This window comes from Ictidomys tridecemlineatus, chromosome 2 (genome assembly GCF_052094955.1).
Source record: "Ictidomys tridecemlineatus isolate mIctTri1 chromosome 2, mIctTri1.hap1, whole genome shotgun sequence".
Taxonomy (NCBI): Eukaryota; Metazoa; Chordata; class Mammalia; order Rodentia; family Sciuridae; genus Ictidomys; species Ictidomys tridecemlineatus.
Window position 1 is genome coordinate 72,010,007 of NC_135478.1, and position 26,195 is coordinate 72,036,201.

Genomic DNA, 26,195 nt, shown 5'->3' on the forward strand with positions numbered 1-26,195 from the left:
TGCCCACTCTGCCAGGGTTTTGAAATGAAGGCTGGAGATGTTGCACTTATGACTAGTTCACACGGATGTTCATGGGTATACGAGAACCTGGGCCTGCCTTCACTACCTTCCAGCCCACTTGGTAGAAATGGGAGCCCTAGCCTGGGGAGGAGGGAGTTCCCGGAAAGGCCATAGGCCCACACTATACCCTCCCACTGGTATTCCTTGTCTGTACTATGCCCACTGTAGTTGCATTCCCCTTCCTATTTCTTCTTGTAAGGACCACAGGAAGCTGCTGGTTTTGGCAAGCTTTACTCCAACATATCATCTTTCTCTGGACCTTGAGAACAACCAGGTACATGTGATCCACTTCAGATAATCAGGCTTCATGAGCCATGCCTTCCCAGTCTACCCCTTTGGAGCCCACCTGCCCATGAACACTGATGCCCTGGATATTGAGAAGCAGCAGGGACCCCCAAGAACTGAGGCCAGATGACTCCAGGTGCTAGTCCAACTTGAGCCTTAGCCTTGGCCCTCAGTGATAAAGGCATCCATGATAAAGCAACCTTTTACCTCCCTTAGTTGAGTACTTCCAAATCCCTGCCCTACCCAGGGACCTACATTCCTGCATCCCTGTCCCTCCCATTCTGACCTTGGGTCCTAGGACTTGGGGAAAATCTCCATCAGGCAGGACTTAGGCCCCCCAGGAAGATTCCACAGCCAGAACCTGGCCAGCCTTCAGCGGACCTCAGTGTCCTTTATTAGGGACATTCCTTACAGCCACTGTGCTCTGCCTGGGTCAGGATTAGGGCCTCCTGCATGCATATGCCTCAGGCTAAGGTGGGCAGGTGCCCAGACAGGTTTTTGAGTATGACATGGATGGCAGTAAATTCCAGATATACAGCCTCCCCACCTCCAGGGCTCCTAGGAAACCTGGTAATCAGATTCTGGGGTGGGGGGTTAGCCTGGGTGATCTCCAAAGGGATATACAGAAGAACAAAGGACCCAGTGACCACCAATTCAGTCCCATTGTCCTCTTTTCCCTATTTAAGCCCTCCAAAGCCCAAAGGCTGTCACAGAGAAGTGGCAGGTGGGCGTAAGCTAAGCATATGTGGGCCCTCTTTCTATGATGTAATGAAGATGTCCAAAACTCACCCCACCTCCATGGCTTGTGTTCTACCACATGTCTCTAAACAAAACTGGCTTCCATAGCTCCCCAGGCAGCACCCTGCTATGGCTGGACTCAGGAGGTAAAGTCTGCCTGGGAGTTCAAGAGTGGCATTTTCCCTCCACTCCCTACCCCAGTTCTGTTAAGTTTCTCATCCTTAAGGTCCCCAAATCAGGACCTCATCCTTCCCAGCCCCCAACCCCCCAAACAACAGGGAATGCTACAGGCCTCAGGAATAATCAGGTAAGTGGGTACCAGAGCCCAGACAGGACCACCCTACCAACCAAGTCTGGCTCCTAGTAGCAGCTACCATGGGGGTGGGTGCTGGCCCCATCTAAGGCACCTGAGCAATGGGGCTTGCAGGTGTGAAAGCTGGCTTGGTCCATTCAGAATTGGCAGCCTCCTTTGGTGCTTTTGCCTAAAGACAAAACAGTAGGTCAGGGATCTGGCCAACATCCCCTAGAATGTGGCAGAACCCAGTGTTCAGGCAGAGTGACCTCAACTCTGGAGCTCCAACTCTGAGCCCTCACTCACCTCCTCATACTTTGTACTCCAGTAGAAATGGGCTTCTCTATCCACATACAGAAGCAACAGGTCACAGAGGAAGGTGATCTGGGAGAGATAGGGCCCACCATGTTCTGCCCTCCTGCTACCACCCAAGCCTCATCCCGAGACGCAACATGCAGGCTCAGAGGGTTCTAGCAGACCCAGGCAGGTGCTCAATGCAGCCAGAGGGAGCCCGTGGTAGTTGGACTTACCACACCTAGCCAAGCAGCTCCAGTGCCCACCGTGATGGCTGTGGGGATAAGCCCGAACTTCCCTGCCTGAAAAAGACCTGGGCTGAGAGTCTCAGGCTATGACTTTTACCACAAGCCTCCTTCAGGCCCATCTGTCTGTCTTCCCCAAGCCCTGGTTCCATCCCTACCTGCCCAGTGACGAGAATGTCAAAGCGGATCCCGTAGAGCTTGAGCAAGCTTCGAGCTTCCACACCTGGGGCTTCCCACCAGTGACTGGCTGTCCTGGGAGCAGAAGAGAGGGCTCTGGTGGTCTGCGCTGCCCATTCACAGTTTGGTCTGGTTTTTCTGGGCCTCCAATTTTACTTATATATTTGCCCCATAAACTCCAAGACCAACCCTGAGTCCTAGTCTTAGACCTACATAGTTGCTAATAACATAGGGAAGAAACAAACCAGGACTGGACCCAAGGAAGCTCCTTGCCCTCTGGAAAAAGTCAGAGAAGCCAGATGAGGGTTCAGTGAACTATGACATGGGATCTAATTCCCAGGCCTATTAGCTATGTGCACACATAGGAGTTTCTATGTGCAAATCAAGGTGACACTAGATGACAAAGGACTAGTAGGAGGGGGAGGTCTGTGTAGGAAGACAAAGACATGACAATAAATTCATGTTGAGTGAATCCTCAATTGTAAAATATAAAGTCTTTTTTTGTAGTAGATATTTTAACCCAGGGGTGTTTTACCACTAAGCTATATCCCCAAACTTTTTTTGGTTTTTGTTTTTTATTTTGAGAGAGAGGGTCTCATTAAGTTGTTTAGGGCCTTGCTAAATTGTTGAGGCTGGCCTTGAACTTGGGATCTTCCTGTCTTAATCTCCCAAGCCACTGAGATTACATGTGTGTACCACCACAACTGGCTTGAAAAATATAAAGATTTAGCACATTATTAGCACCTCTGGGAAAATAGAAATATTAGATTTAATCTGTTAGTGTTCAATTTCTTGGGTGTGACAATCGAATGGTCATATGGAAAAGATCCTCATGCTCAGGATTGTGTTAAGAAGGGTGAATGTCTACTTGCCATTTTCAAATAGTTTTGTGTGTATGTGTGTGTTTGGTGATGGTTTAAGAGTTCTACCACTGAGCCACCCAAAATAGTTCTGTCTGAAATCTATCTAAATATATCCAGCTTACTCTAAATAAAAGTAGAGAAAGCAAACATAGCCAAATGCCAAAAAGAAAACAAAAACTGGTAATCCCGGGTGAAGGGTATATGGGTGTTCACAGTACTTTTCTTCTTTGAACTTTTCTATAAATTTTTTGAGAAGTTTTAGGTAAAACCATAAGTGGAAACAAAAGCCTCCCGTGCCTTGGAAGGAAGATGCTGGAGGCCAGGTGGGGTGGAGAAGGAACCATGCCCAGGTCTAGAAGTGAAGAGTCCACACTATGCAGAAGGGATGGGGACAGATGGGGTGGAGGACTCAGGGACAAGGCTGGATGCAACCTGTGCTGGAGGATGAGGAACTGAGAATGCCTTCTTCAGCCCATGGGCCACCCCTCACAAATAGAGTGGGGTATCCAGAGGGCTGGACAAGCAGTGGTCTGTCCTCACACTGGCCTGTGAACAGCAAGTAGACACTGGGGTCTATGAGGGTCCTACCTGAAGTTGTACCTCTTCTCCTGCAGCTGGAAGGAGTAATGGGGCCAGCAGTCAGAGTACCCGGTGTCCAGGTCACAATCCCAGTGGATTCTGATGCCTACAGCACCACCCTGCACACAACACATCTCTGCTTACACAGCACTAGTGGATGGGCCTGAGGCCCTCTCCACTAGCCCTTAAGGAACCCTGCCTCCAAGAACCCACCAGCAATGCCAGGTCTTCAAAGTCCCCACCAGCTGCAGCTATAAGGTCTCCTATGCCAAACACGGGGCAGTAGGGGCTGGAGAGTGCATCATAGCGACAGTGCTTAAAATAGGCGGAGTCCCAGGTATCTAAGGCATTGGTCCTGCAAGGAGTGGAGGTAGGGATCAGATGATCCAGGGGGTCATGGAGGACCTGGGGTTAACCAGCACCAGCCCATACATACTTGGAAAAGTTGAATTTGCTGAAGGTGACAGTGTTTTTGATGAACAGCGTGAAGTTCTTGGCATGGATCAGCAGGGGCCTCCTATAAGTAGAGGGGACCATGTTAGAATTTTGCCTGTGCTGTTGCCTTGCCCTGGGAATCAGTAGGAGACTTACTTGGGCACAGTGCCACTCTCCACTGGGCACCAGCTCTGGATTTCACAAGTCCTGTGGGTCCCGTTGAATTCCACACATTGACCTGTTTTTATGCCTTGAAAACAAAAGATGTTCTCTAGGTCCTCAAATCTCCACAGGGCATGAGGAGGATGTGGAACAGATTTGTTGATAGAACCACACCCAGAGCCCTCTCCCACCCCCTGCCCTGGTAGAGGTTCTGAAAGACAGAGCTTATAGTTACCATGGCTGTGTGTCCCAGTCTCCCCTTTAGGACAGTCCTCATTGACCCAGCAGTTAGCCAGCGGGATAGAGGGGTGCTGAGGTAGACAAGAGACTCCAGTCACCAAAAGCCCAAGGGGGTGCCTTCCCTTAGCCCTATAGACTGCAAGGAGATGCTTCTCCCCATGTTAGCCTCCTGTGATACCCTGGCTTTGGAAGTACACAGCACACATGGCTGGTGACCCAGGACTGGTAGAGGAAGTAGGAACCCACTCTCCCAGGCAATCTTACCTCTGGGCATTTGCTCTGAACTTGATCTGGCGTCACAAGGAAATTGGTGACCAAGAAGAACACGTTCTCTCCCTAGGAGGCAAATCTCAAGGTTGGTCCCTACTTGGTTCCCTCACCTGTGGAGGCCAGAAGCTGACAGCCTGGTTTTGTTTGTTTGGGTGGTGCTGGGAATGGAACCCAGGGTTTACACATGAACACTCTATTGCTGAGCTACATCCTTAGGCCTAGGAGTCTAGTTTTTGAGGGAATAGTCTTGGCCCCATCTAGTAACCAACCAAACTGTCCCTCAAGAAAATGTTTCCAGTGAGGCAGGTGCAAACAGGAAGCTGGCTGGGTTTCTGACCATTTCTGAACCTAGGGATCCTCGTGTCCATGTTTATCTTTTAGTTACCAGTTTATTTCTCACATTTATTCTCATTCACTCAACTTGAATTTTCCAAGAGCCTCCTGCTTCTAAGCACTAAACACAAAGACTTGAAGAGAGGTGGACCCCTTATCACATGTACATCAGAGCTGGCAATGGCAGGGGGTTGGGAGAGCAGATGGTAAGCTTGACCTGGGGTCAAAATGGCCAAGGACATGCAGAGGTGCTGCTCCTGAGAGCATGGTACACTTAGGAAAGGAAGATAAGGGCTAGGCAGAGGGCATTGTGGCATGGCAACAGTTAGGATATGGAGGGTCTTGGTGGTCACCATCATGGGAGAGGACCCTTCCCTGGGCAGAGAGCAGTGGTTGAGGTTCTGATGATATTAAGCGTAAAAGTTCAGCCTGGCTACTGCTTATGTGCACCTGGTGGCAGGGAATAGGGGAGAGAATCAAAGGGCCCACTCAGAGACCAGGCATGGTAGAGGTTGCAGTGAAAAATAATGGGAGGGACAGGAAGGCATCTGGCTTTAGCACTGGTGGGTGTCACTGCTCTTGTTGGATGAATAGAAGTGAGAATGCCAGGAGAGGTAGATGATTTATCTTTGGACATGGTGGGTGAATCTGGAATCAGCTTCTATCCAGGCAGGTGGTCACTGGGGCTATAATTTGAGCATCAGTTGAAGAGAGATGGACATTGGGGATATAGACCAGCTGGGTAGAGGGATTAGGGACAGAAAGCCCAAGAGGGTAGAGGAGAAACACATGACAATGATGCCTCAGGCGAGGAAGCTCAGCCTTTGGACCTTTATAAAGGAAGTTACTTTGGCTTGGCTTCCCTTCTTGTTCACCAGGAAACCTCCTACACAATTCCTGAAGGCCCCATCTAGGCAACTCTCCTCTACATGCTCCTTCCCAAACCAGATGCACTCTGATATCACATGCCTCTCTTGTGCATGATTTGTATTAGAGCTGTCAGTAGGGGAAGGACTCATGCCACCTGAAGCAGCACTAGGGACCTACCTGTGGTGGTTTCACGAAGTCAGCCACATCCCACAAACGGTTCCCGAGCTCCTTGATCTGAGTCACAGAAACTCCTTTGAGTTTGGTGATGACAGAAATCTGGGGGTCCAGGTCCCGTTCTTGGTAGCCTTTTTTTGCAAGAAGAGCCCATCTGGGGAGGAGATGATGGACAGTATGGTGTGACTCTAGCAAAAGTGAACAGTGGAGGAACTGGATCCTATAAGCTCAACTCCCTTCCCATACTCCATAGGCTCCTAGCCCAGCATCAAAGCCTTCTGACTCCTCTCCAGCATCAACTGTCACCCTAGATACCCTGAACAGACCAAAGCCTTGGACAATCACTGGAGAGTCAGCATCTACCACAGTGACTTTTTTTAATATTTATTTTTTTTAGTTAGAGTTGGACATAATACCTTTATTGTACTTATTTATTTTTATGTGGTGCTGAGGATGGAACCCAGGGCCTCACACTCGCTAGGTGATCATTCTGTTACTGAGCCATAACCCCAGCCCCCACAGTGACTTTCATAGACAATATCCTTACTCCTACCCCAGCTAGACATAGCTCCCTCCTTAAAGACTCCTCTGACCTCCCAGATAGAACTGGTGGTCTCTCTGGGGGGCCTCAGTGCTCCAGCTCTCATGAATCTAAAGGACTACTGCCTTCTGCCTCACCAGGGTTCCTCCCGGGCAGGAATGGGACTGATCTTCCTGTGTTCAGAGCCCAATATGAGACTAGAAATAAGGCCCTGGAAAGAAGGCAGGAGGGCAGGCAGGAACACAAACAGAGATTATTCTGAAAGCCTTGGAATGGACAAAGATCCCTCATTCTGTTTATTTCCAACCCTGTCCCAACCTGCTACCCCCACCACCACCAGCCTGGTCCCTAAAGAGTCAAATTCTCAACCCTCAGCCCAATAGGACCAGCCATGATCCCTTCAGCCAACCTGACTAAAAACTATTTTCTCTTACCCCACCACGTAGGCCACAATCCCGAGCTGCAGCAGCCTCTGTAAGGCGCCCACCCGCCAGTTCCTGGTCATCACATACTTCTCTGTCTTGTAATCCAGAAGCCCCCAGCCTGCTGAGACCCCTGAGGAGCACATGCCCCCAGTTTCTGCTGGCTATTGGTGCAATGAGTCAGCACACTGCAGCCACAGCTGATCGGGAGGCAAAGAGTGCATCCAAATGGGCCAGGCCAGCTGTTGTTAAAGGGACACCTCCACTTAGGGCAGGAACTAGCCTCCACCCCCCAGTTCTGGACTTGGTCCCAGGCCCAAGCTGTCCTGGGCCTCTCCTACTCTCCAGAGTTCCTCTGCTGATCCCTAGGTACTCCAAAAGAAGCAGCTCTGCTCCTGCCCTCCTGCTATACTTCCTTATAGGGTGGGGAAGAACAGGTGGCATGGGGTCAGAAGGAGCTCAGAGGAGGAGCCAAGGCAAGCTTCATAAAGAAATCCCTCTGAAGGCTGGGGTTATGACTCAGTGGCCTAGCACATGTGAGGCCCTGGGTTCAATCCTCAGCACCACATGAAATAAATAAATAAAATAAAGGTATTGGGTCCAACTAACTACAACTAAAAAATAAATATTAAAAAAAAAAAGGAAAAGAAATCCCTCCGAGGGCTGGGTATGTGGCTCAGTGGTAGAGTGCTTGCCTAGCACACATGAGACACTGGGTTTGATACTCAGCATCACATAATAAATAAATTAATTAAATAAAGGTATTGTGTCCATGTATAACAAAAAAAAATTTAAAAAGAAGAAATCCCTCTAAGCTGATATGTGCAGATTTTGAAACACTGCAAGAAAAGTTGGGTAAAGATGTAGGGTGGAGAGTCTAGGGTTGTGGCTAAGTGGGAGAGCACTTGCCTAGCATGTGTGAGGCACTGGGTTCAATTCTCAGCGCCACATAGAAAGAAAGAAGGGAAAAAAAGAAAGAAAGAAAGATCTATCATTAACTAATAATAATTTTTTAAAAAGATGTAGGGTGGAGAGAACAGCATAGAAAAGGCCAAAGCATGAGAGAGAACTGAGAGCCACAGACTGAGAATGTGGTCTAGCTCCAGAGAGGAGGGTAACCGGGCTCTGCAGATTCCCCATGCCCTCCCACACAGCTGTCTCCCAACCGCCAAGTACAGTGACTAAAGCACAAACTCTGGGGTCAGGCATGATTCCCTTTTGGTGAAAAAAGGAGATGCTAGAATTTCATCGGGTGGCAAGAATGAAGAACACGCCTGGCCGGTGGCACACGCCTGTAATCCCAGCGGCTTGGGAGCCTGAGGAGAATCACGAGTTCAAAGCCAGTCTCAGCAATTTACACACACACACACACACACACACACACACACACACGGCTGCGGATGTGCCTCAGTGTTAGTGCCCCTGAGTTCAATCCCCTTTACCTAAATAAATAAATAATAAACAACGCCTTCAAGGTGCCCAGCCCTATGCTAGGCCAGTGGAGAGTACTTTTAATCCTGGCTAGGGGCCCATTCAAGGTCTGCAGCAACCAAAACACCGGGTTGCCCGGGCAACAGGCTAGTGGCAGCGCGCCTGTATTAGCCGAGGGGAGAGTCTGTTGTCTGTATGCCACATTCGATTGGCCAGCGAGGGCGTAGGATCCGCCCACATTCCCAGTGCTGCGCTGTAGCTGAGAATCCGCTCACTTTCTAGGTGCGGCGCTAAACTGCCCCTGCCTCAGAGCCGACCTCTGCAAAATGGGTGTAACCATGAAGGGTCCTTGTGAGAGGCTTGGGGAAAATGAAGATCAGAGGGAAGAGGCGATAGCACCCGCTGGGTGTTTTGCAGGGGTCCCGGAGGCCGACAAGGATTCAGAAGCAGATTCAGACTCTGACCTGGAGACAGAAGGTGCTCTGAAGCAGGGGCCTAGGCCTGACTTCTCACCTTGGGGGCTTCTTGGCAGGTGTGGAGGGAAATGGGCTGAGACTGAGTGGGAGCTCATCGTTTTGTAGGGTGATTTCAGGCCAGCCAGTGGTCTCTCAGGCCATGCCCACCCTTCTGAGCGACATTAGGAGGTCCATCATTAAGAATATGCTTCCAGGGCTTGGGATGTAACTCAGTGGTAGAGTGCTTGCCTGGCATGTATAAGGCCTTGGGTTTTATCCAGCATTGCAGAAACAAAACAAAACAAGAACATGTTTTCAGAACAAAGAAATGCAAAATCCTGCCAACAGATCTGAAATATGAGGACAATAGTCCCACCAGTACAGGAAGAAATGCCTCTAGAAGGGAAACAGCTAGGATAGTAATGGAGGGTAAGGAGGGAGGTGGGTGTGCTAGTGAAGGGCTCCACATTTACCTCCCTTGTTTCCTTCCAGACATACATGGACTTAGAGAACCCATCAGGGATGCCCTCCACTTGGGGTCTTGCCAGGCCTATGGCATTGTGCCCACCATCTACTTTCTGAACCAAGGGTGTGCCCCAGAATTGAAGCTGAGGCACCGTGGTCTGGGACCCCAGGTACCTATGGTGGAACTCTGGAGTCAGGCTTGGTGGGGGGGACCTAGGAGATAATAGCCATGGGAGTGCCTCTCATTGAGACCATCCCACACACTCCTCAGCTGTCCTTTTTGCCAGGTATATCCCATCCCCTATATCTGGGTAAAGATGGAGGCTGGGACACATCAGCCATGAAGGTTGGGGAGCATACAGGCTCCTAACCTGCTGGAGGGTCAGGGAAGACTTCAGAGGGTGAGATCTGATTGGAGCTTAGAGGGAGAAGAAGGTGTCCCTTCAGAATGTGGGAAAGTAAAGGCTTTTGGGTTGGAGGGCACTGAGCAGGCTGAGCCCTGGAAACATGAGCTCAGAGATGGCTAGATGTGTTTGGTGCCCTCAGCCCTGAGAAGAACCTGACCTCTCAGGACTCTCTGCTCTGTTCCAGGGGGCATGGGCTCTGGCTTCCATGTTAATCTCCAATCCCTACATTAAGCGGCTGGATCTTCAGGACAATGGGCTCTGTGTGGCTGGTGCAGAGGCCCTGGCCTATGTCCTGAGCAAAAACAGCAGCATCTGTGGTAGGTGCTGAGCCTGGGGCAGGTGGGCAGGCTTGAGTTCTTTCCTTTACTTTTTTCTCAGTGATGTGGAAAGTCAGGCCTCACTTGGGGTCCACTGGTGGCTAATGGGGGGGGTGTTGCTTAACACAGGATGCAGCACATGAGGGTGGAGTTAAACCCTCTGAGGATCTAGCGTGTGGAGCAGTCAATGCTGGATGCCATTTCTTTCCTGACCAGGTCTGCCCTACTCACTCCCCTCCTCCACTGACCAGCACACCCCCTCCAGTATAGAGTAGATTCCCAGTGCCTGAATGCAGGGTAGAGGAGAGAGGCAGAGACCAGACTGTGAAAGAAGCAGGAGAGCAAGGTAGGAATTCATTGAGGCTGGATCCATATGCCACCTTTGCAGGCAGATTGGGCAAGCAACTAAATCTTGTTGAGCCTGTTTCCAGCCTGTGAAGTGGCCCCAACAATACCACTTAGCCATTGGGTTTTGGTGAGTATTAAATAAAACTGAGTATATAAAGTGGTCACCAGAGTATCTGGTCCATGAAAGAGCTCCTTTCCTGGCCACCTGGGCTAGTATCATCAGTCCCTGGCAATAGAACAGAGACCAGTTAACAATGTGGTAGCTATTCCTCTAACAACATTCTCCACAGTACCACAAGGTAGGTGGCTTTTAACCCTTTGGCAGAGAAGTTTATAAACAGGCGAGGAGGGAGAGGTCAGGGGCCCAAGGGGACCTAGCCAATGGGTGGCAGAGCTGAAACTCTAAGATAGTCCAACCTCAAAGTTTCTTCCTCTGCCTCAGGCATGGAGGTTTGGGAGATGTAGGAAGGTGGATAAGGGTGGTCTTGACTTCAGATCCCACTGACTGAAGAATGATGCTGGCCCCCAGATGTGGATCTGTCGGAGAACCAGATTGGAGTGGCAGGAGCCCAGGCTCTTTGTGCTGCCCTCAAAGTGAACCAGGCTGTGCAGAAGATACAACTGGCAGGAAATAGCCTGGAAGAGAAGGCAGCCCAGTACCTTGCTGAACTCTTGCTGGTCCACACAGGCCTGAAATCCCTGGATGTCAGCTATAACCAGTTGAATGACCAAGCAGGTAATCCCTGGTCTGGGCCACCATGGGACATTACACCTCATCTTCCTTTGATGATAGGGGATGGAGGTGGCAGAACCATAGTGAGCATTCATGTCTGGTTCTGCTCTCTCTCTATACCTTGGCCCACTCCTTGTCCACTCTAGGTACACACAGCCTTTAACTCATTCCACAAATATCTCATTACCCATTGTTGTGTATACTTAGCACTGGTTTGGCCACTAGGGATCTAGAAGTAAACAAAACAAAGGCCCTGTCCTCAAGAAACACATATTAACAAGATAATTCTTAGTAATTATTGGTGCGCCGAAAGAAACAATCTAAAACAAGAAAAGAGTAGGGACTCCTTGCTTTAGAGGGATAGCCAGGGAGGCTTCTTTGAGTAGGTGATATTTAAACCTAAATGAGATTTGCGAAGAGGTCATGGCAAAACCAGAGGGCGAGAATTTCAAATAAAGAAACAGTGAGTATATAGGCCTGTTTCTCAAATTGGTAGATAACCAATATGACTAGACTAGTGTTCCAGGGGAGAGTGACTAGGCTATGGTATAAAGATTCAATGGCTGCAAGTCATGGCTGAACGTGTGAAAATTTTATTTGAGGTACTGTGAAAAACATAAGTGGATTGCTTGATCTCTTCCTCTCATGCTCCAGGGCTTTTGCATGAGCAGTCTGTTTGCCAGGAATATACACTTCTGTACCTGTTCCCAAAGGTTCCAACCAATTATAAGAATCATCTATAAGCAGGCTGGGGATGTAGCTTGGTGTGGTGGAAAGTTTGCCTAGCATGCACAAGAGAATCACCTAGAAGCAGGGCGCAGTGGCACATGCTTGTAGTCCTGGATAATCATGAGGATTGCTTGAGCCCAGGAGTTTGGGGACAGCCTGAGCAACATAGTAATACCCTCATCTCAAAAGAAAGGAAAATAAAAAGAATAACCTGGGGTCCTGGACCTCTTGAATCATATTTTGAAAGGAATGCACATGTATTTCCACTTTAATAAATTCCCCAGGAGAAAATTGACTGATCTGGAAAGTTTTGGAATTGATAATCTGTCTCAAGCACTAGTGTTGGCCTGTGAGAATCAGCCCTGGAGTTTAACTGACACTCAGATTGCCTTCTAAGAAAATTTTACTGTGGGAAGTCAGTGAAATTAAGGAGAAGTTTATTTCAGATTTTGACAAAATATAGGTGTCTTTCCAGACTGTCACAATTAGATGGAACTGGTTAGTTATATATTAGTAAATTTTTTGTTACTATAACAAATACCTGAGATAACTAATTTATAAAGAGAAAAGATATATTTTGTCTTAGTTTTATTTTTTTAAAGAGAGAGAATTTTTAAATATTTATTATTTTAGTTTTCGGTGGACACAACATCTTTGTTTGTATGTGGTGCTGAGGATCGAACCCGGGCCGCATGCATGCCAGGCAAGCGTGCTACCGCTTGAGCCACATCCCCAGCCCTATTTTGGCTTAGTTTTAGAGGTTTCAGTTCATGATGAATTGGCCCATTAGTTTGGACCTCTCATGAGGCAGCACATCATGGTAGGGGCATATGGCAGAGCAAAACTACTCAACTTATGGCCAGAAAGCAAAAAGACTAAGAGGAAGAGGCCTAGGTCTCAAAATTCCCTTCAAGAACATACACTCCAAAGACCTAAGACATCCCACTAGGCCCCACCCCTTAAAGGCTCTGTCACTTTCCAGTAGTGCCATTGTGGGGATCAAGCCTTTAAAATATGAACCTTTGGGAGCCACTTAAGATACAAACTATAGCAGAGGTCAAGCACCAGAGAGGCAGCTAGAAGGGAGGGGCTGGAAGCTAAGGAGATACAAATACGTACACAAGGAAGGTAGAATGGGGCCTGAGAAAGGAAAGGCCATTTTGTTTCTCCAAATAGGGACCTGAAGGTATGGCTGATTTCCTTGAGTGGTGAAGGAGTTTCGGTCTTAGTCTCCTCACCTGATCCATGTCGTGATGGCACCACCTACCTCAGGATGGCTGTGTAGATGATGGAGACCAAGCATTAGCTATTACAGATGTATAAAAGAAAGAACCCTCTCACTGACCTAATTCAGCAAAGAAGGGATTACTATCAAGTGGATGACCACCACCCTCCCCTCTCAGCTCTGGAAGTATCTGGGGAAGGAAGAAGTATCCATATCTAAGAACCTGGAGGTATCAAAACTGGAGTTGGGTGCTAAGTCTGGCTCTTGGAGCGGCAGTGCATTGGCACAGGGAGCTCTCCAAGGTGCTAAAAGTGTCTGCCACTATATGTGCTAGCAGAGAAAGCTGGCTGAGTGCTCTTATTGATCCATTCATTTTTTTCCTCTCTGCACTTCTTCAAACCAGCCTTACAAGACATGTAATAGGCTCTGGGATCATGGGGAGGAGTCAAATTCTTATCTTCAAGGGACTCCTAGACTGGTGACAGAGACCAATCAGACAGAAAGAGATCTAGTGGCTAGAGCCTGGAAGGATGGAGGGATTTCTGGTGTTCCAGGGATCCAGAAAGGCTCAAACCAATCTGACCAGGCAGTACAGGCTTCCTGAGTCTATGAAAAACCAGATTAGAAATATTAGAGCTGTTATAAAAGTAAGGAAGGGGATTCCAAAATAGGGGACTGCCAAGAGACATGTCAGAGCTGGTGCTCTGGAGAACTGGGAACAGGTCAGACTGGCCAAGTACTACAGATAGAAAGCATTCTATCGGCTTGGGTTCTTCTCGTTCTACATGCTAAATATCCCTTTTGAGTTTCTCCATACACAGTCACTTCCTTTCAATATCTCCCTGGGCCTCCTCTCCATCACGGCTGTGCTAGCAGTCACCTCTTACCTATAGCAAGCACCGTTCAATGGGTCACCTGACCACTCACTGTCTTTGCTGATGTTTATCATCAGACACTAGGAATCTTGCTGAAATGCTATTTAGCCTTCCCTAATTCCTTGGCTACTATAGGGAAGAGCCTGAGCCCTGTCTTTGACATAGAATTACAGGCTTCTGAGCCTCTCTCAAATACCACCTACTATCTACCACATTGCACCTGCTTCCTTAACCAGCTCCATGCCTGAGTGTGTTTCTCAAATGTCTTTGCACTTCTGTTCTTTCCTGTGTCTACTGTACATTATGCTTGAATGCATGAGTGGTGGATATTCGATTCAGAGTTATAATCACTTTTGTGACCCCATCAAGGCCACCACTCTCTTCCTATTCCTCCCTGTTTTAGTTTATATTAGCTTGCATCCCATTAATTTGTATTTGTATCTCCCCTATAAAATGTGGATTCTGTGAGGGCAGGGCAAGCCTATGTTGACCTCATCTCTTAGATCCTCCTGCCCAGTAGAGATTCAGGCAACAGTATCATTTTTTAAAAAGGAATGAGCAGAGTTAATAACAAGATCTATCTTGGTGTTCCAAAGGAGAGACACTTGGACCAGCCTTGGCAGAAAACACAGGACTAACAGAGCTTAACATAAGCTGGAATCACCTCCGGGGTCCAGGAGCCATAGTGTTTGCCAGGGGACTAGAGGTATGAGACCCCCATCCAGTCAGTTCCTGGGGCCTCTCCTTTGCAGATCATCAGATATGAACCTTAGATCTTTTTCCTTATTCTTTATTTTTAGGGGGTGTGGGGAACCCAGGGCTTTGCACATCCTCAGTGCAAAATTAAAACTTTAAAGAGAACTTAAAGGGTGTTTGTTTTAGGTAACTTTTATTTTCCTCACCCCATCTGATGACTACAGTACACTGGGCCCACTATCTGGTCATTTACTGAAGGGTCCAGAGCTGAATGTCTTGTACCTTCTCCAGGTACAAACTCTTGGCTAGTAGGGAACATCTGTCAAGTCTTATAGACGGATACAATACCTTTACATAATTTGTTTATTTTTATTTTTTAATGTTTAGCTGTAGATGGTCACAATACCTTTGTTTTATTTAATTATGTGGTATGGAGGATTGAACCCAGTGCCCCATGCAAGCGAGGCAAGTGCTCTACCACTGAACCACAACCCCAGCCATAATTTGTTTCTTTTTATATGGTGCTGAGGATAAAATCCAATGGCTCACGTGTGCTAGGCAAGTGCTCAGTGACTGAGCTAAAACCCTAGCCCCACATGCTTACTATTAACATAAATAGATGTTTTCCTGAAAGACACCATTGCAACCCTGAATGCCAGTACACTGACTCAAACGTCTCATTTGCTCCCCTATATACTGAGGTTCATACAAATTGAGAGTCGAGCCTCAAGCAATGCTAGAGTGGCACAAGGCATATTCGATGTTCCTGTAACAACTACTTTTATGGAGGACCTCTAAGGCAAGGTGGTAGGTCAGGGTTTTTCTTCTCAGAGCACCAAAACATCTCTTCCCATCAGACACTTGGGCAGATTTTATCCCACAAAACTTTGCTGGAACCCAAGGTCCTTGAGGCTACTTTATGTCTCAGGGTCCCTGATATTAAGAAAATCCAACATGGCAAGGTGTACTGGTGTACACCTGCAATTTCAGAGGCTCAGGACACTGCAGCAAGAGGATGCCAAGCTCAAAACCACCCTCAGCACCTTAAAGAGAGGCACTAAAAAACTTAGCAAGACCCTGTCTCAAAATAAAAAATAAAAAGGGCTGGGGATGGGGCTCATTGGTAAAGTGACCCTGGGCAAAGTCTCTAACAACAACAACAAAAACCCCTCCCACATGCATGGAAATCAGATTACTGTGTCTTGGGACCCACTACTGCCTGGTCTTTGGGGGTCCAGAGACCATGGACCAGTCCCAGCCTCCTCTGTTGTGCTTGGGACTGTTCAGCTCCATTAGCATCACCTCTAAACTAAAGCTAATGAGGGGAAGTACAGCACTTTACCTCATCTCTGCTCTTTTTCATTTTGTCCCTATCATGCACCTCAAGCCTCTTGGGCTCTGAGGATGTGGCCCCCATGCTTTCTGCACCATGAGATGTGGGTCCCAGCTTCACTCTTTATGTTCTAGGCAAATATCTTCCTGAAAGTCCTAGACATCTCTTTTAATGGTTTTGGAGATTCTGGAGCTTCTGCAGTGGGTGAGGCCCTCAAGGCCAACAACGTATTGGAGGAACTCAACATGAGGTGAGAAGTATAGGGGTATCACACAGGGACCAGGGGCACTGTGATCTCATGGATATTCATTTTCATTTCTGATCCTATGACAGTCTACTTAGGAAGGGATTTGGCCACAATTCTAAGACATCCAGCTCCATCCTTCTCTCTCAAGATCATCACTAATACATTGTGACTCCTAATTCCTGCACTGAAGGCAGGTAGCTAGGGATACCCAAATGTAAGTGTGAATGACCTTCAGAAGGCCTGGCACAGGATGGTGACCTGTGAGAACTTCCCTGCCTTTCAATGGATCCCCTTCTGGAGGGAGCAAGGTCAGGCTCTGACTGGTGGTCCCACGGGCATGGTTGCTTGGGGTCAGCTCTGAGTGAAGTTTTTCCTCCAGGCCAGGTGGCATCTCAGCCCTCAACAGGTAATGAATGGGATAGGGGCAAACCCACTGGGGAAAAAGAGGCAGATGTCAGTTAAGTTATAGGCTGTTGTGTCTGAGCCCCTCCCCAGGGGCTGCACCTTGCAGGCAAGAGGTCCCACTCAGTCCAACACATCTTTCCTCTCCATGGGAAGAGCCAAGGCTGGAGGCAGCAACAGGAAATGCTGAAATTCATGGCACAGACAAAGCCAACATGTGAGAAGTCAGAAGTGGGACTGGCTCCTAAGAAAAGGCGGCCCAGAGTTGAAGCCCAAAGTTGGTTTATTATTTTTTTAAGAGAGAGAGAGAGAGAGAGAGAGAGAGAGAGAGAGAGAGAGAGAGAGAGAGGAGAGAGAATTGTTTTAATATTTATTTTTTAGTTTTTCGACAGACACAACATCTTTGTTTGTATGTGGTACTGAGGAATGAACCCGGGCCGCACGCGTGCCAGGCGAGCGTGCTACCACTTGAGCCAAAGTTGGTTTCGTAGGAGAAGAGAGGATAAGAACAGGGAGATAGGTGATTATCGATAGTTGTTGTCATGGTGATGGGTAGGTAGCATGGAGCAGAACATGTGGGGGCACCTGCTGAGCTCAAAGGGCCAGGGAGTGATGGCTGGTCTCCACCACAGGAGGGACACTCTGGCCTGTTGGCTGGGTGATCTCCTTGGAAACAGAGTCACCCGTGAGGCGGCATCATACCCATCTTTTTCACCCTGAGTTGCCTGAAAGACCTGGGCATGAATGGAGGGCTGAAATGAGAAGCCAATCCTGGTGAATGCAACAGAAGATCCAGAAGAGACACTGGGGCAATCAGTCCTGCACAGCTCTTTGGAAAGCTGCAAGAGGAATGAGTCTTTTTTGTCAGAGTTAATTGTACAATTGTGTTCTGTGTGATATTTCCATACTCACACTGATCAAATCCAGCCTTTCTTTTTCCACCTCCCCACTTCCAAACCCTTCCCAAACTCTAGTAGTCACTAACCTATTTTCAGGTTGATATTTTTTAGCTTCCATATATGAGAGAGAACATGTGACCCTTGTGTTTCTGTGTCTGGCTTATTTCACTTAACATAATGTTCTCTAGTTTCACCCATGCTGCTAATGACAAGATGCCATTCTTCTTTATGGCTGAATAATCCTCCATGGTGTATAGGTACCACATTTTCTTTATCCACTCACTTGCTGATGGACACCTAGACTAATCCTGTATCTTGACTATGATACAGGATTATTATCTTGACTATGACTCATAAGTTTGTTTGTTTGTTTGTTTGTTTTTTCAGCAACAACCGAATCTCTGCAACAGGAGCCCGGCACCTGGGGTTGGGCCTCCGGGTCAACCAGACACTGAGGATTCTTGTTGTGAGTGCTAACCTCAAGAGGGAAGCCTCAGCACAGACCTGCCCTGTGCCTGTCCACTCAGATGCCTCTCCACCACATCACCAAACCCAGGGCCACTGGATGGGTGGCAGTGTACACAGACTCCAGACCCCTGATGGGGTCTCTGGGAGGGGGGCCTCCTGGATTACTTATGCAACTACTTTTTCCTTTTACCATTCAGTCTCCCACCTCTGGCCTGGCCCATGCTGAGATTCACACTCCTCTTCTGTCCACCTATCCCTCCTAGCACTATGTCCTCAACAACACCTTGCTGACTTTCCTCCTCTTCCTTTTGGGGTGTTCCTCTGTGGAAAGTTGCCAGAGAACCCCTCGCTTGGCATTCATCTCCCCTGCTCTTTCTCTTCTGTCCTGGAACCCAGGGTCAATGCAGGTGGATTGGTTTGCCACTGCTCAGACCTACCTGAGGCCTGTGTGCCTAAAGGGAGTTGCCTTTCTTCAGAGTTGCAGGTGCAAAGAGAGCCACTGAGCAGGGCTCAGAGTGGAAGATGGAGAAGGGAGGGAGCCAGGCAAATGTGGAGAAAAATCTCTGAGATCTGCTGTATCAATAGCTTGTGCTAGGGGACAGTATCACCAGCTCTGGGGACAGGGTTGGCATCTGGCTCTGCTCCCCATCTTCAGCCTTCCCAGGTCTTCTCTCATTAGCTTTCCCACTCCTTGCCCCTCAAAAACTGTGACCTCTCTCCCAAGCTTACATGCACCTCTCCAGCATTGACAGTCTCCTAATCACAAAGAACTCTTGAGAGTTCGTCATGAATGCTTCACCTCCTTCTAGGGGTTGCCTCTCAGTGGGAGAAACCAAGTCAGAAGATGGGGGCCAGAGCCTGACCCATGTCTCTTCCCCACACTTTCCCTCCAGTATCCCCTCCAGCAGAGTGCTCAGCCTGTTGGGTCTTCCTTTTCTCCCTTTCTCAGGTTCTGTTAAGCTGTTAGTTTTCCCAGTTCTGTCCTTCCTTCCCATCTGCTGCCTGATGATCTTTCTAAAATGACACATGCCCCTGTCACTTCCTGCTAAACCTTTCACTTCTGATAAATTCAAGCTTTATACCTCATCAATCATAGCACATCATGGGGATCTGGACTCTTCTAAACCCTGCTTCCAAGTTCATTGCTCTTCAGAATTTGCATGCACCCACTCACACACACACACACACACACACACACACACACACACACACACACATACACACACACACACACATACACACACACACACACACACTCACAGAGAGAGAGGATACTATTTCCCACCTTTGCTTTTGCTCCTGTTGTTCTTGCTGATATGCCCCTATCCATCCTCTACAACTGTAAAGCTTGGTTCTGGGGTTTTACTCTCCAAAGACGACCTCTCAGGTGGTATTGGCATGCACCCTTGCATTGAACTTACCACACTGAATTTACATTTCTTTTGCCTCACCTTCCCTGAGCAACTGAACTCTTATTTAAGAGTTTTTTGTCTGCATCTTTGGCTCCCAACATAGAGCTGAATAGGTGCCTTGTCAGCATCCACTCCATTCCTCTCTTGCCCAGCTCAATATCCTCACCCAGGGCAATATGTCACACAGAAACACCTGTTGAGTTGAGGCAGTGGGGCTTCCTTCCCACACTATGAGAAGTGCCCTCATTCCCTTGCAGGTTGCTCTCAGCCTACTTGGACTCAGCTCCTCTTAGTTCTGTGTTGTCCTTCTTAGGTGTCCAGGAATCCCATGCAAACTGAAGGCTGCTCTCATCTCCTCAAGTCTGTCCGGGACAACCCAGCATCTGCACTAGAACTGCTAGATTTCTCTGTAAGAGCTTTTTCTAAGCCATTTTCTGACCCTCCCAACAACCCTGTTACATCTCCATTTGAGAGGAAAGAAATGGGGATTACAGAAACAAAGTGCCCTACTCAGATACACCAGTGGCAGGTGAGAGTTCCAACCCAGGTCTCAATGCAGGTCATGACACTACTGCAACTCTGCTCCCACTCTGGGCTGGCATCTGTAGCCTTGTCTGACCTTGGGCCCCGACTCTGTTCTTCCTTGGCTGAAAGAGCAGAGGTGGAATTGGGGGGCACCATGCTTAATATGCATGGATGTTTTGATCTGCAGGTTCAGCACTGGGCAAGGGTACCCTTCTTCCCTCCCCAATCCCAGCCAGTACTGCCTGCAGGTGGACTGCACTGCTGGAAGATTCATTTGTGGATTTGTGTGACAGCAAGGGAATCAGAACCCACTTTTAATGCCAGTTTAATTTTTTTCCTGTTTTCTTTCTTTTTTTTTTTCTAGTTGGATAGTTTGCCTTTATTTTATTTGTTTATTTTTAAGTGGTACTGAGGACAGAACCCAGGGCCTCACACGTTTTAGGCAAGCGCTCTGCGACTAAGCCACAACCCCAGCCCAATTTTGCTTTTTTAGTATGGGAAAGAAATGTCACCCTTTTCTATTCTATGTCAATTCATCATTAAGGAGAGACTCCAGAATCACTTTGTGTATGTGTGTGAGGGGTGTGCATGCACATGTGGTGTAAGGGATGGAACTCAGGACCTCACACATGCTAGGCAAACACTCTACCACTAAGCTTTGTATCCAGCCTGACAGAATATGAAGTTTTAAAGTCTGGTTACCAATCAATGCTCATTCTAACCTAGATCATTTAATCCACACTTGAGTCAGTCATACCAGAACTATTTTCATAGTTCTGGTCTTCCTAGATTGTCCTTACAACTCCAAAGCCAGAAAATTAGACTGACTTAAAAATGTTTCTTCAGTTCTAAAAATGCTTTTCAACACTGTATCTAATTGTTCTAGAATAAGGGGGGTGGATAATATATACATTTGCCTGCCAAACTACACATTTATTCAATACAATATATGGTCATTAGCAAAGGCCTCTAATATAACAGAAATACCACTGGTTTTGCAATCAGTTCATGCCTGGAACCAAATCCTGAGTTCATCAATGGGGGATCTTGCACAAGGTTCTGAACCAAAGAATCATCACACAAGCCAGGCTCTAATGTTCTATTTTCTAGTCTTTAACTGTTGTCTTAGTCTAATCTGACTAACCCAGATTTTATCCTCAGCTCTGAGGGGAATGCTTATGACTTCTTGTAGTTGAAGTAAACTCCCTTCCAGAGCTCTGCCTTTTCTTTATGTGAAATGGGGATAATACCTGCCTTCCAGGGGCACTGTGTACATAGGATAGGAACTAGGTGTAGTGGTGTGCATCTGTAGTCCCAGTTACTCAGGAGTCTGAGGCAGGAGGCTCTCTTGAGCCCAGGAGTTCAAGACCTGCCTTGGCAACACAGAAGGACTCCATCTGTGTTAAAGATAGTAAATTTAAAATTTTTAAAGTGAAAAAGATGGGATGAGATTATAGACCCTGTAGGTAGGACTTGCAGAGAAAGGCTCAGTTAGTGTGCTAGTTCTCTTCTCCTCAGGCCTCTTCCCATGCTAAAGAGTGCCTAAAGATTAAGGTGGATCTCAAGCAGCATATACGCATGTAACTATCCCCCCACATGGAGAAATAGAGCATGCCCTTAAAAGCCCCCCCTTGAATCCCTTCCCTTTTCTATTTTAATACTTTGGGGAGTGTGAGATCATCATCTATGGGAGAGAAACTGCCCAGAGGAACTTCTTGGAGACCTTGTATACAAGTAAACACAACCAAGTTCCCAGAAAGGAAGAATGCACTGTCTTATCATGGGTTTCTCCTTAGGATATGCAGGTGAACAGAGAGTTTGATGACCTTGCTAGCTCAGTGAAGGTGATTCTTCCAGGCCTTTGCATAAAGACTGGTGCTCCCAGAGTGGACTATAAGAAAGAGTTGCTGCCAGTCTTCAGACCACCTCCACCAGCATCTGCTCCTAAATGACTTTGGAAGATGGCTTACTCATCTCCCAATAAGTCATTTCAGTTTCCACATGGTGGACTACTGGACTCTTGACACTTGTACCTTCCTCTCTGCTCCATGGACCCTGCTATAATCTAGGCCTTCCTTTGCCATCACTCATTCATGTAACACATTGGTGTGGACACAGGGTGAAAGATGTCCCTGTTCATCTTCCATATGTTCCTCTTTTAGTGACCTTGGAAGAAAAAATATGAGAAAGAGTACATATCGCACTCCCAAACTACTTGCAAAAATGCAACTTGTCACAGCCCTTTGGGAAGGCAATTGTTATTATGCACTGAGAGTCATCAAATTGTCCGTTTTGATCCAAATGTTTGTGTAATTGTTCTACAGAACTAATCAGAGATGCACAAAAAAATTGTTGCCTGAAGATGTTCACTGAAATGCTGTTTATAATAATGAAAAGTGGAAATAAGTTAAATGCCCACTAATTAAGATTTGGAACTCTGCAAATGTTAAAAGCCCCATGTCAAAAACATTGAAGAATTCATGAAAATATACATGATGTAAGGAAGTACATCAAGGTAAAAAAACTCCTATGGTTTTTGGCATTTCCTCAAAAGTTTAATCATAGAATTACCAACTGAACCAATAATTCCTCTCTATGTATATACTTAAGAGAATGGGAAATATATCAATGGAAAAACTTTTTCAGGTATTATTCATTGTAGCATTATTCATAATATCCAGAAAGTTGGAATGCTTATCTATGAGTACATACAATATGGCATATCCATACAATGGAATGTTATTCAGCAACAAGAAAGAATTATGCAGAGAACTGTGGTCTCACCTGCAATCCTAGCTACTTGGGAGGCTGAGACAGGAGGACTGCAATTTGGAGGCCAGCCTAGACAAGTTACAAAATCCTATCTCAAAATCATTTTGTAATATAAATTTTTTAGTTGTTGGTAGGCCTTTATTTTACTTATTTATTTATATGCAGTGCTGAGAATTGAAACCAGTGCCTCACACGTTAGGCAAGCGCTCTACCACCAAGCTACAACCCCAGTCCTCAAAATAATTTTTTTTTAAAGTTAGGGATGTAGCTTAGTAGAAGAGCACTTGCCTAGAATGTGTGAGGCTTTGGGTTCAATCCTCAGCACTGCACACATCCATACATAAAAAGTGCTGTGTATGTAGTTCAGTGGTAAAGTGCTTACATAGAATGTATGAGACTGTGTTCAATCCCTAGTGCTAAACAAATAGAAAAATGAAATTTATATGACAAAAATTTCTTAAATTGATTTTGGTGATGAGTGTACAATTCTATGAATATACTAAAAGCAATTGAATTGTATACAGTACTTTGAAAGACAGAATTTTATGGTATGTGAATATTATCTCAACAAAGCTCCTTTCTAAAAAAGGAGAAATTTGATACATGCTACAGGGATGAAACTTGAAAACATGTTCAATGAAAAAAGTAAGTCACATATATTGTCAAGAATATATATGTGATTTTGTTTATTTTTATATTAGGGATTGAATCAGAAGTTTTTTTCCACTAAGCTGTATCCCCAGTCCTTGTATTTTTGATTTGGAGACAGAGTCTCCCTAAGTTATTGAGAGTCTCACTAAGTTGCTGAGGTTGGCTTTGAACTTGTGATCCTCTTGCATCAGCCTCCTGGGTCACTGAGATTACCTGCATGCACTAGTACCCTGGATTGTATAATTCTGTTTGTATAAAATGTCCAAAATAAGCAAATCTTCAGAGAAACAGAGTATAGGTTGTTTAGGATTAGGGAGATGGGGGAATTAGGGGTTGGAAGTTACTGGATTTGGGTTTCTTTTGAGGATGATAAAAACATTCTAAATCTGACTATGATAATGTTATGCAACTCAACAATGTTGTAGAATCAAGCCCAGTCCAGTGGTGGGTACTTGTAATTCTGGGAAGGCTGAAACAAGAGGATCACCTGAGCCCAGAAGTTTGAGACCAGTCTGGTCAACATAGTCAGACCTCATCTCAAAAACAAACAGTAACGTGGACTGGGATTGTGGTAGAGCTCAGTGGCAGAGCACTTGCCTAGCATGTGTGAGGCATTGGGCTCCATCCTTAGGACCACAAAATGAATAAATAATAAATAACAAACAAAATAAAGGCATTCTGTCCATCTACAACTACAAAAAAAAATTAAAAATAAATAAATAAAGGTATCATGCCTATCTACAACTAACCAATTTTTTTTAAAAAAAGAACAAAACATAGAGCTATACACTTCAAATGAGTGAATTGCACAGTATATCAATTATATCTCAAGAAAACACTTAGAAAAATATTGTTTGATCCCAATTTTATTAAAAAATGTATGAATGTATATACTCAGGAAAAAAGACAAAACAGACCCACAGAAATATTAATAATGTATATCTCTAGATTGTGGGTTTATGGATTATTCTTATTTGTAGTTTTTGGCCGTTTACACACTATGTACTCCGAATGTGTTAATTTTATAATAAAAAAATATTTAAAAACACAAAGTAATACAGACTATAATTAAGTTCTGTGCATGATATTGTTGGATCTCTGAGGAAAGTGGGTGCTGAAGAGTGGATTGAATTGTGTCCCCCTAAAATTATATGAAGACCTATTCCCCTATGTGACTATATATAAAGACAGATATTTTTTTAAAATATAGTTATTTTTTTTTAGTTGTAGTTGGACACAATACCTTTATTTGTTTTTATGTGGTGCTGAGGATCAAACCCAAGGCCTCACATGGGTTAGGCGAGCGCTCAATTGCTGAGCCACAACCCCAGCCCCTGGAGACAGGTCTTATGAGGAAAGAATTATGGTTAAAAAAGGTTTCAAGGGTGAGGACATGATATAATCAAGTTAGTGTCAAGAGACCACTGAGTTTGTATGCTTCTCTTGTAGATATAATGATAATGTGGCTGTTTGCCATAATATAAGGACATGATAAGAAGGTAGCTATACAATACAATGTGAGGACATAGAGGGTGGCTGTCTGAAAGACAGGAAGAGAGACTCTGGACCTTCTAGTCTCTATAAATGTGAAAAAAAGAAATTTATTTTGTTCCAGTCACCTAGTCTATTATAGCTGAGAGATGACTAATACATAAATATGTGCTCTCCTGGACAAAAGAGGCAAAGGGAGGGCAATGGTCTTCTGGTTTCCCTGACTCAAAAGACCTCACTCTGTGACCCTCTTTGTACCAAAATGATCTTTCTAAACACACAACTGATCCCACAGTTCAGAGGCTCCCCATGTACTCACAGAAGTCTGAACTCCTTAGTTTGGTGTGTCCCATTGCACAGGATGGTACCAGAATCTCCTCTAAAGAGGGAAAGTTAAAGTCTGGTTCCATTATTTTCTCAGAAGATGCCAGAGCAGTAGTTTCCATTCTGGTAATAAGCTGGAAGTACACCCGGATTCTTCATCCCATACTTTTATCCAAAGTTCACACATACTGTGTTTTAAAGGAAATTGAGATAATCTTTAAGGGGAGAATCTGATGATGGTTCCAAAGTTCTCCAAAACGAGGAATGGGTCCTAACCCAGCTCTTCCGGGTTCAGAAAGAAGTGTTCAGCTGGGGATGGTGACTCAAGCCTGTAATTCTACTCGCAGCTACTCCAGAGATAAGGCAAGAGAATCTCAAGGCCAGACTCATTTGTGTCAAATTTTTTAAAAATTCAATAATAATAATAATAATAATAATGATGATGATGATGGTTGCAGATATAGCTCAGTGGTTAAAGGCTTACCTAGCATATACTAGATTCAATCCTCACCAATACAATATAAAAAAATGGATAAAATACATAAATGAGGGGGATGTCCAAATCCCGGCCCATTAGTTCACAGGCACTCATTGGGAATGGATTCTCTGCACCAAGAAGGAGCAGAAGAGGGTGGGAAGGGGGCATGGTGACTGTAGTAACTGCAGGAAGGCTTTGGCCTGTTTGCAAATCCTGAATAAAGAGAAGGGTGGCCAAAAGTCATAGAGCAACCAAGAAAGGGTCCAAGGCACTTGGTAATCCTCTTCTCTTTTAGGATTCACAAGCCGGGGGCTGGATATACAGCTCAGTTGTTCAATCCCCAGCACCAAACAAACAAACAAACAAAAAGATTCACAAGCAAGGGCCTTACTTGAACGATGATGTTCTGTACTCCAAACTGGTTATGCCCAGGCTGCCCCAACCTCAGGGTCTGAGGATGATCCAGAACGCAGCATACCCACAGAAGTCATCGGTGATTCTGCGACATTCCCGCCAAAGCCCCATCCAATGA

General features: G+C 46.1%; 2 protein-coding genes across 6 annotated transcripts; one reads left to right on the forward strand and one right to left on the reverse strand.

Moving 5' to 3' along the window:
* Positions 1–275: 275 nt before the first annotated feature.
* P2rx6 (purinergic receptor P2X 6) lies at positions 276–7,231 on the reverse strand. 2 transcript variants are annotated; one of them, XM_005334498.5, is made up of 12 exons: positions 6,993–7,222; positions 6,021–6,171; positions 4,635–4,706; positions 4,366–4,441; positions 4,125–4,218; positions 3,970–4,050; positions 3,747–3,888; positions 3,543–3,652; positions 2,073–2,166; positions 1,906–1,971; positions 1,682–1,759; positions 276–1,565 (listed from the first exon to the last, which is right to left on the reverse strand). In XM_005334498.5, exons 1-12 carry the CDS (start codon positions 7,124–7,126, stop codon positions 1,482–1,484), a joined length of 1,182 nt encoding a protein of 393 aa, XP_005334555.1. In that variant the 5' UTR covers positions 7,127–7,222; the 3' UTR covers positions 276–1,481. The 2 variants fall into 2 exon arrangements, with proteins under 2 accessions (XP_005334555.1, XP_040145181.1); XM_040289247.2 differs by lacking the exon at positions 1,682–1,759 and having other exon boundaries at positions 6,993–7,231.
* Positions 7,232–8,635: 1,404 nt separating this feature from the next.
* On the forward strand, positions 8,636–25,252 carry Lrrc74b (leucine rich repeat containing 74B). Of its 4 annotated transcripts, XM_005334572.3 has the most exons (9): positions 8,641–8,888; positions 9,359–9,501; positions 9,923–10,055; positions 10,933–11,139; positions 14,562–14,671; positions 16,129–16,244; positions 17,930–18,008; positions 19,736–19,831; positions 21,744–25,252. In XM_005334572.3, exons 1-9 carry the CDS (start codon positions 8,738–8,740, stop codon positions 21,897–21,899), a joined length of 1,191 nt encoding a protein of 396 aa, XP_005334629.2. In that variant the 5' UTR covers positions 8,641–8,737; the 3' UTR covers positions 21,900–25,252. The 4 variants fall into 4 exon arrangements, with proteins under 4 accessions (XP_077894950.1, XP_005334629.2, XP_077894951.1 ...); XM_078038824.1 differs by lacking the exon at positions 21,744–25,252 and having other exon boundaries at positions 8,636–8,888; positions 19,736–21,735; XM_078038825.1 differs by lacking the exon at positions 8,641–8,888 and having other exon boundaries at positions 9,007–9,501.
* Positions 25,253–26,195: the final 943 nt, after the last annotated feature.

Bases quoted from the DNA above. Each gene is read 5' to 3' on its own strand.
- P2rx6 (XM_005334498.5), bottom strand. From the start codon at position 7,126: ATGTGCTCCTCAGGGGTCTCAGCAGGCTGGGGGCTTCTGGATTACAAG. The intron at 6,172-6,992 runs GTAAGAGAAAAT...TCTCCTCCCCAG, and splicing joins ATTGTGGCCTACGTGGTGGG to ATGGGCTCTTCTTGCAAAAA. The intron at 1,566-1,681 runs GTGAGTGAGGGC...TTTTGTCTTTAG, and splicing joins GGAGTACAAAGTATGAGGAG to GCAAAAGCACCAAAGGAGGC.
- Lrrc74b (XM_078038823.1), top strand. From the start codon at position 9,121: ATGTATAAGGCCTTGGGTTTTATCCAGCATTGCAGAAACAAAACAAAA. The intron at 11,140-14,561 runs GTAATCCCTGGT...GGTGTTCCAAAG, and splicing joins CCAGTTGAATGACCAAGCAG to GAGAGACACTTGGACCAGCC. The intron at 16,245-17,929 runs GTGAGAAGTATA...TTGTTTTTTCAG, and splicing joins TTGGAGGAACTCAACATGAG to CAACAACCGAATCTCTGCAA.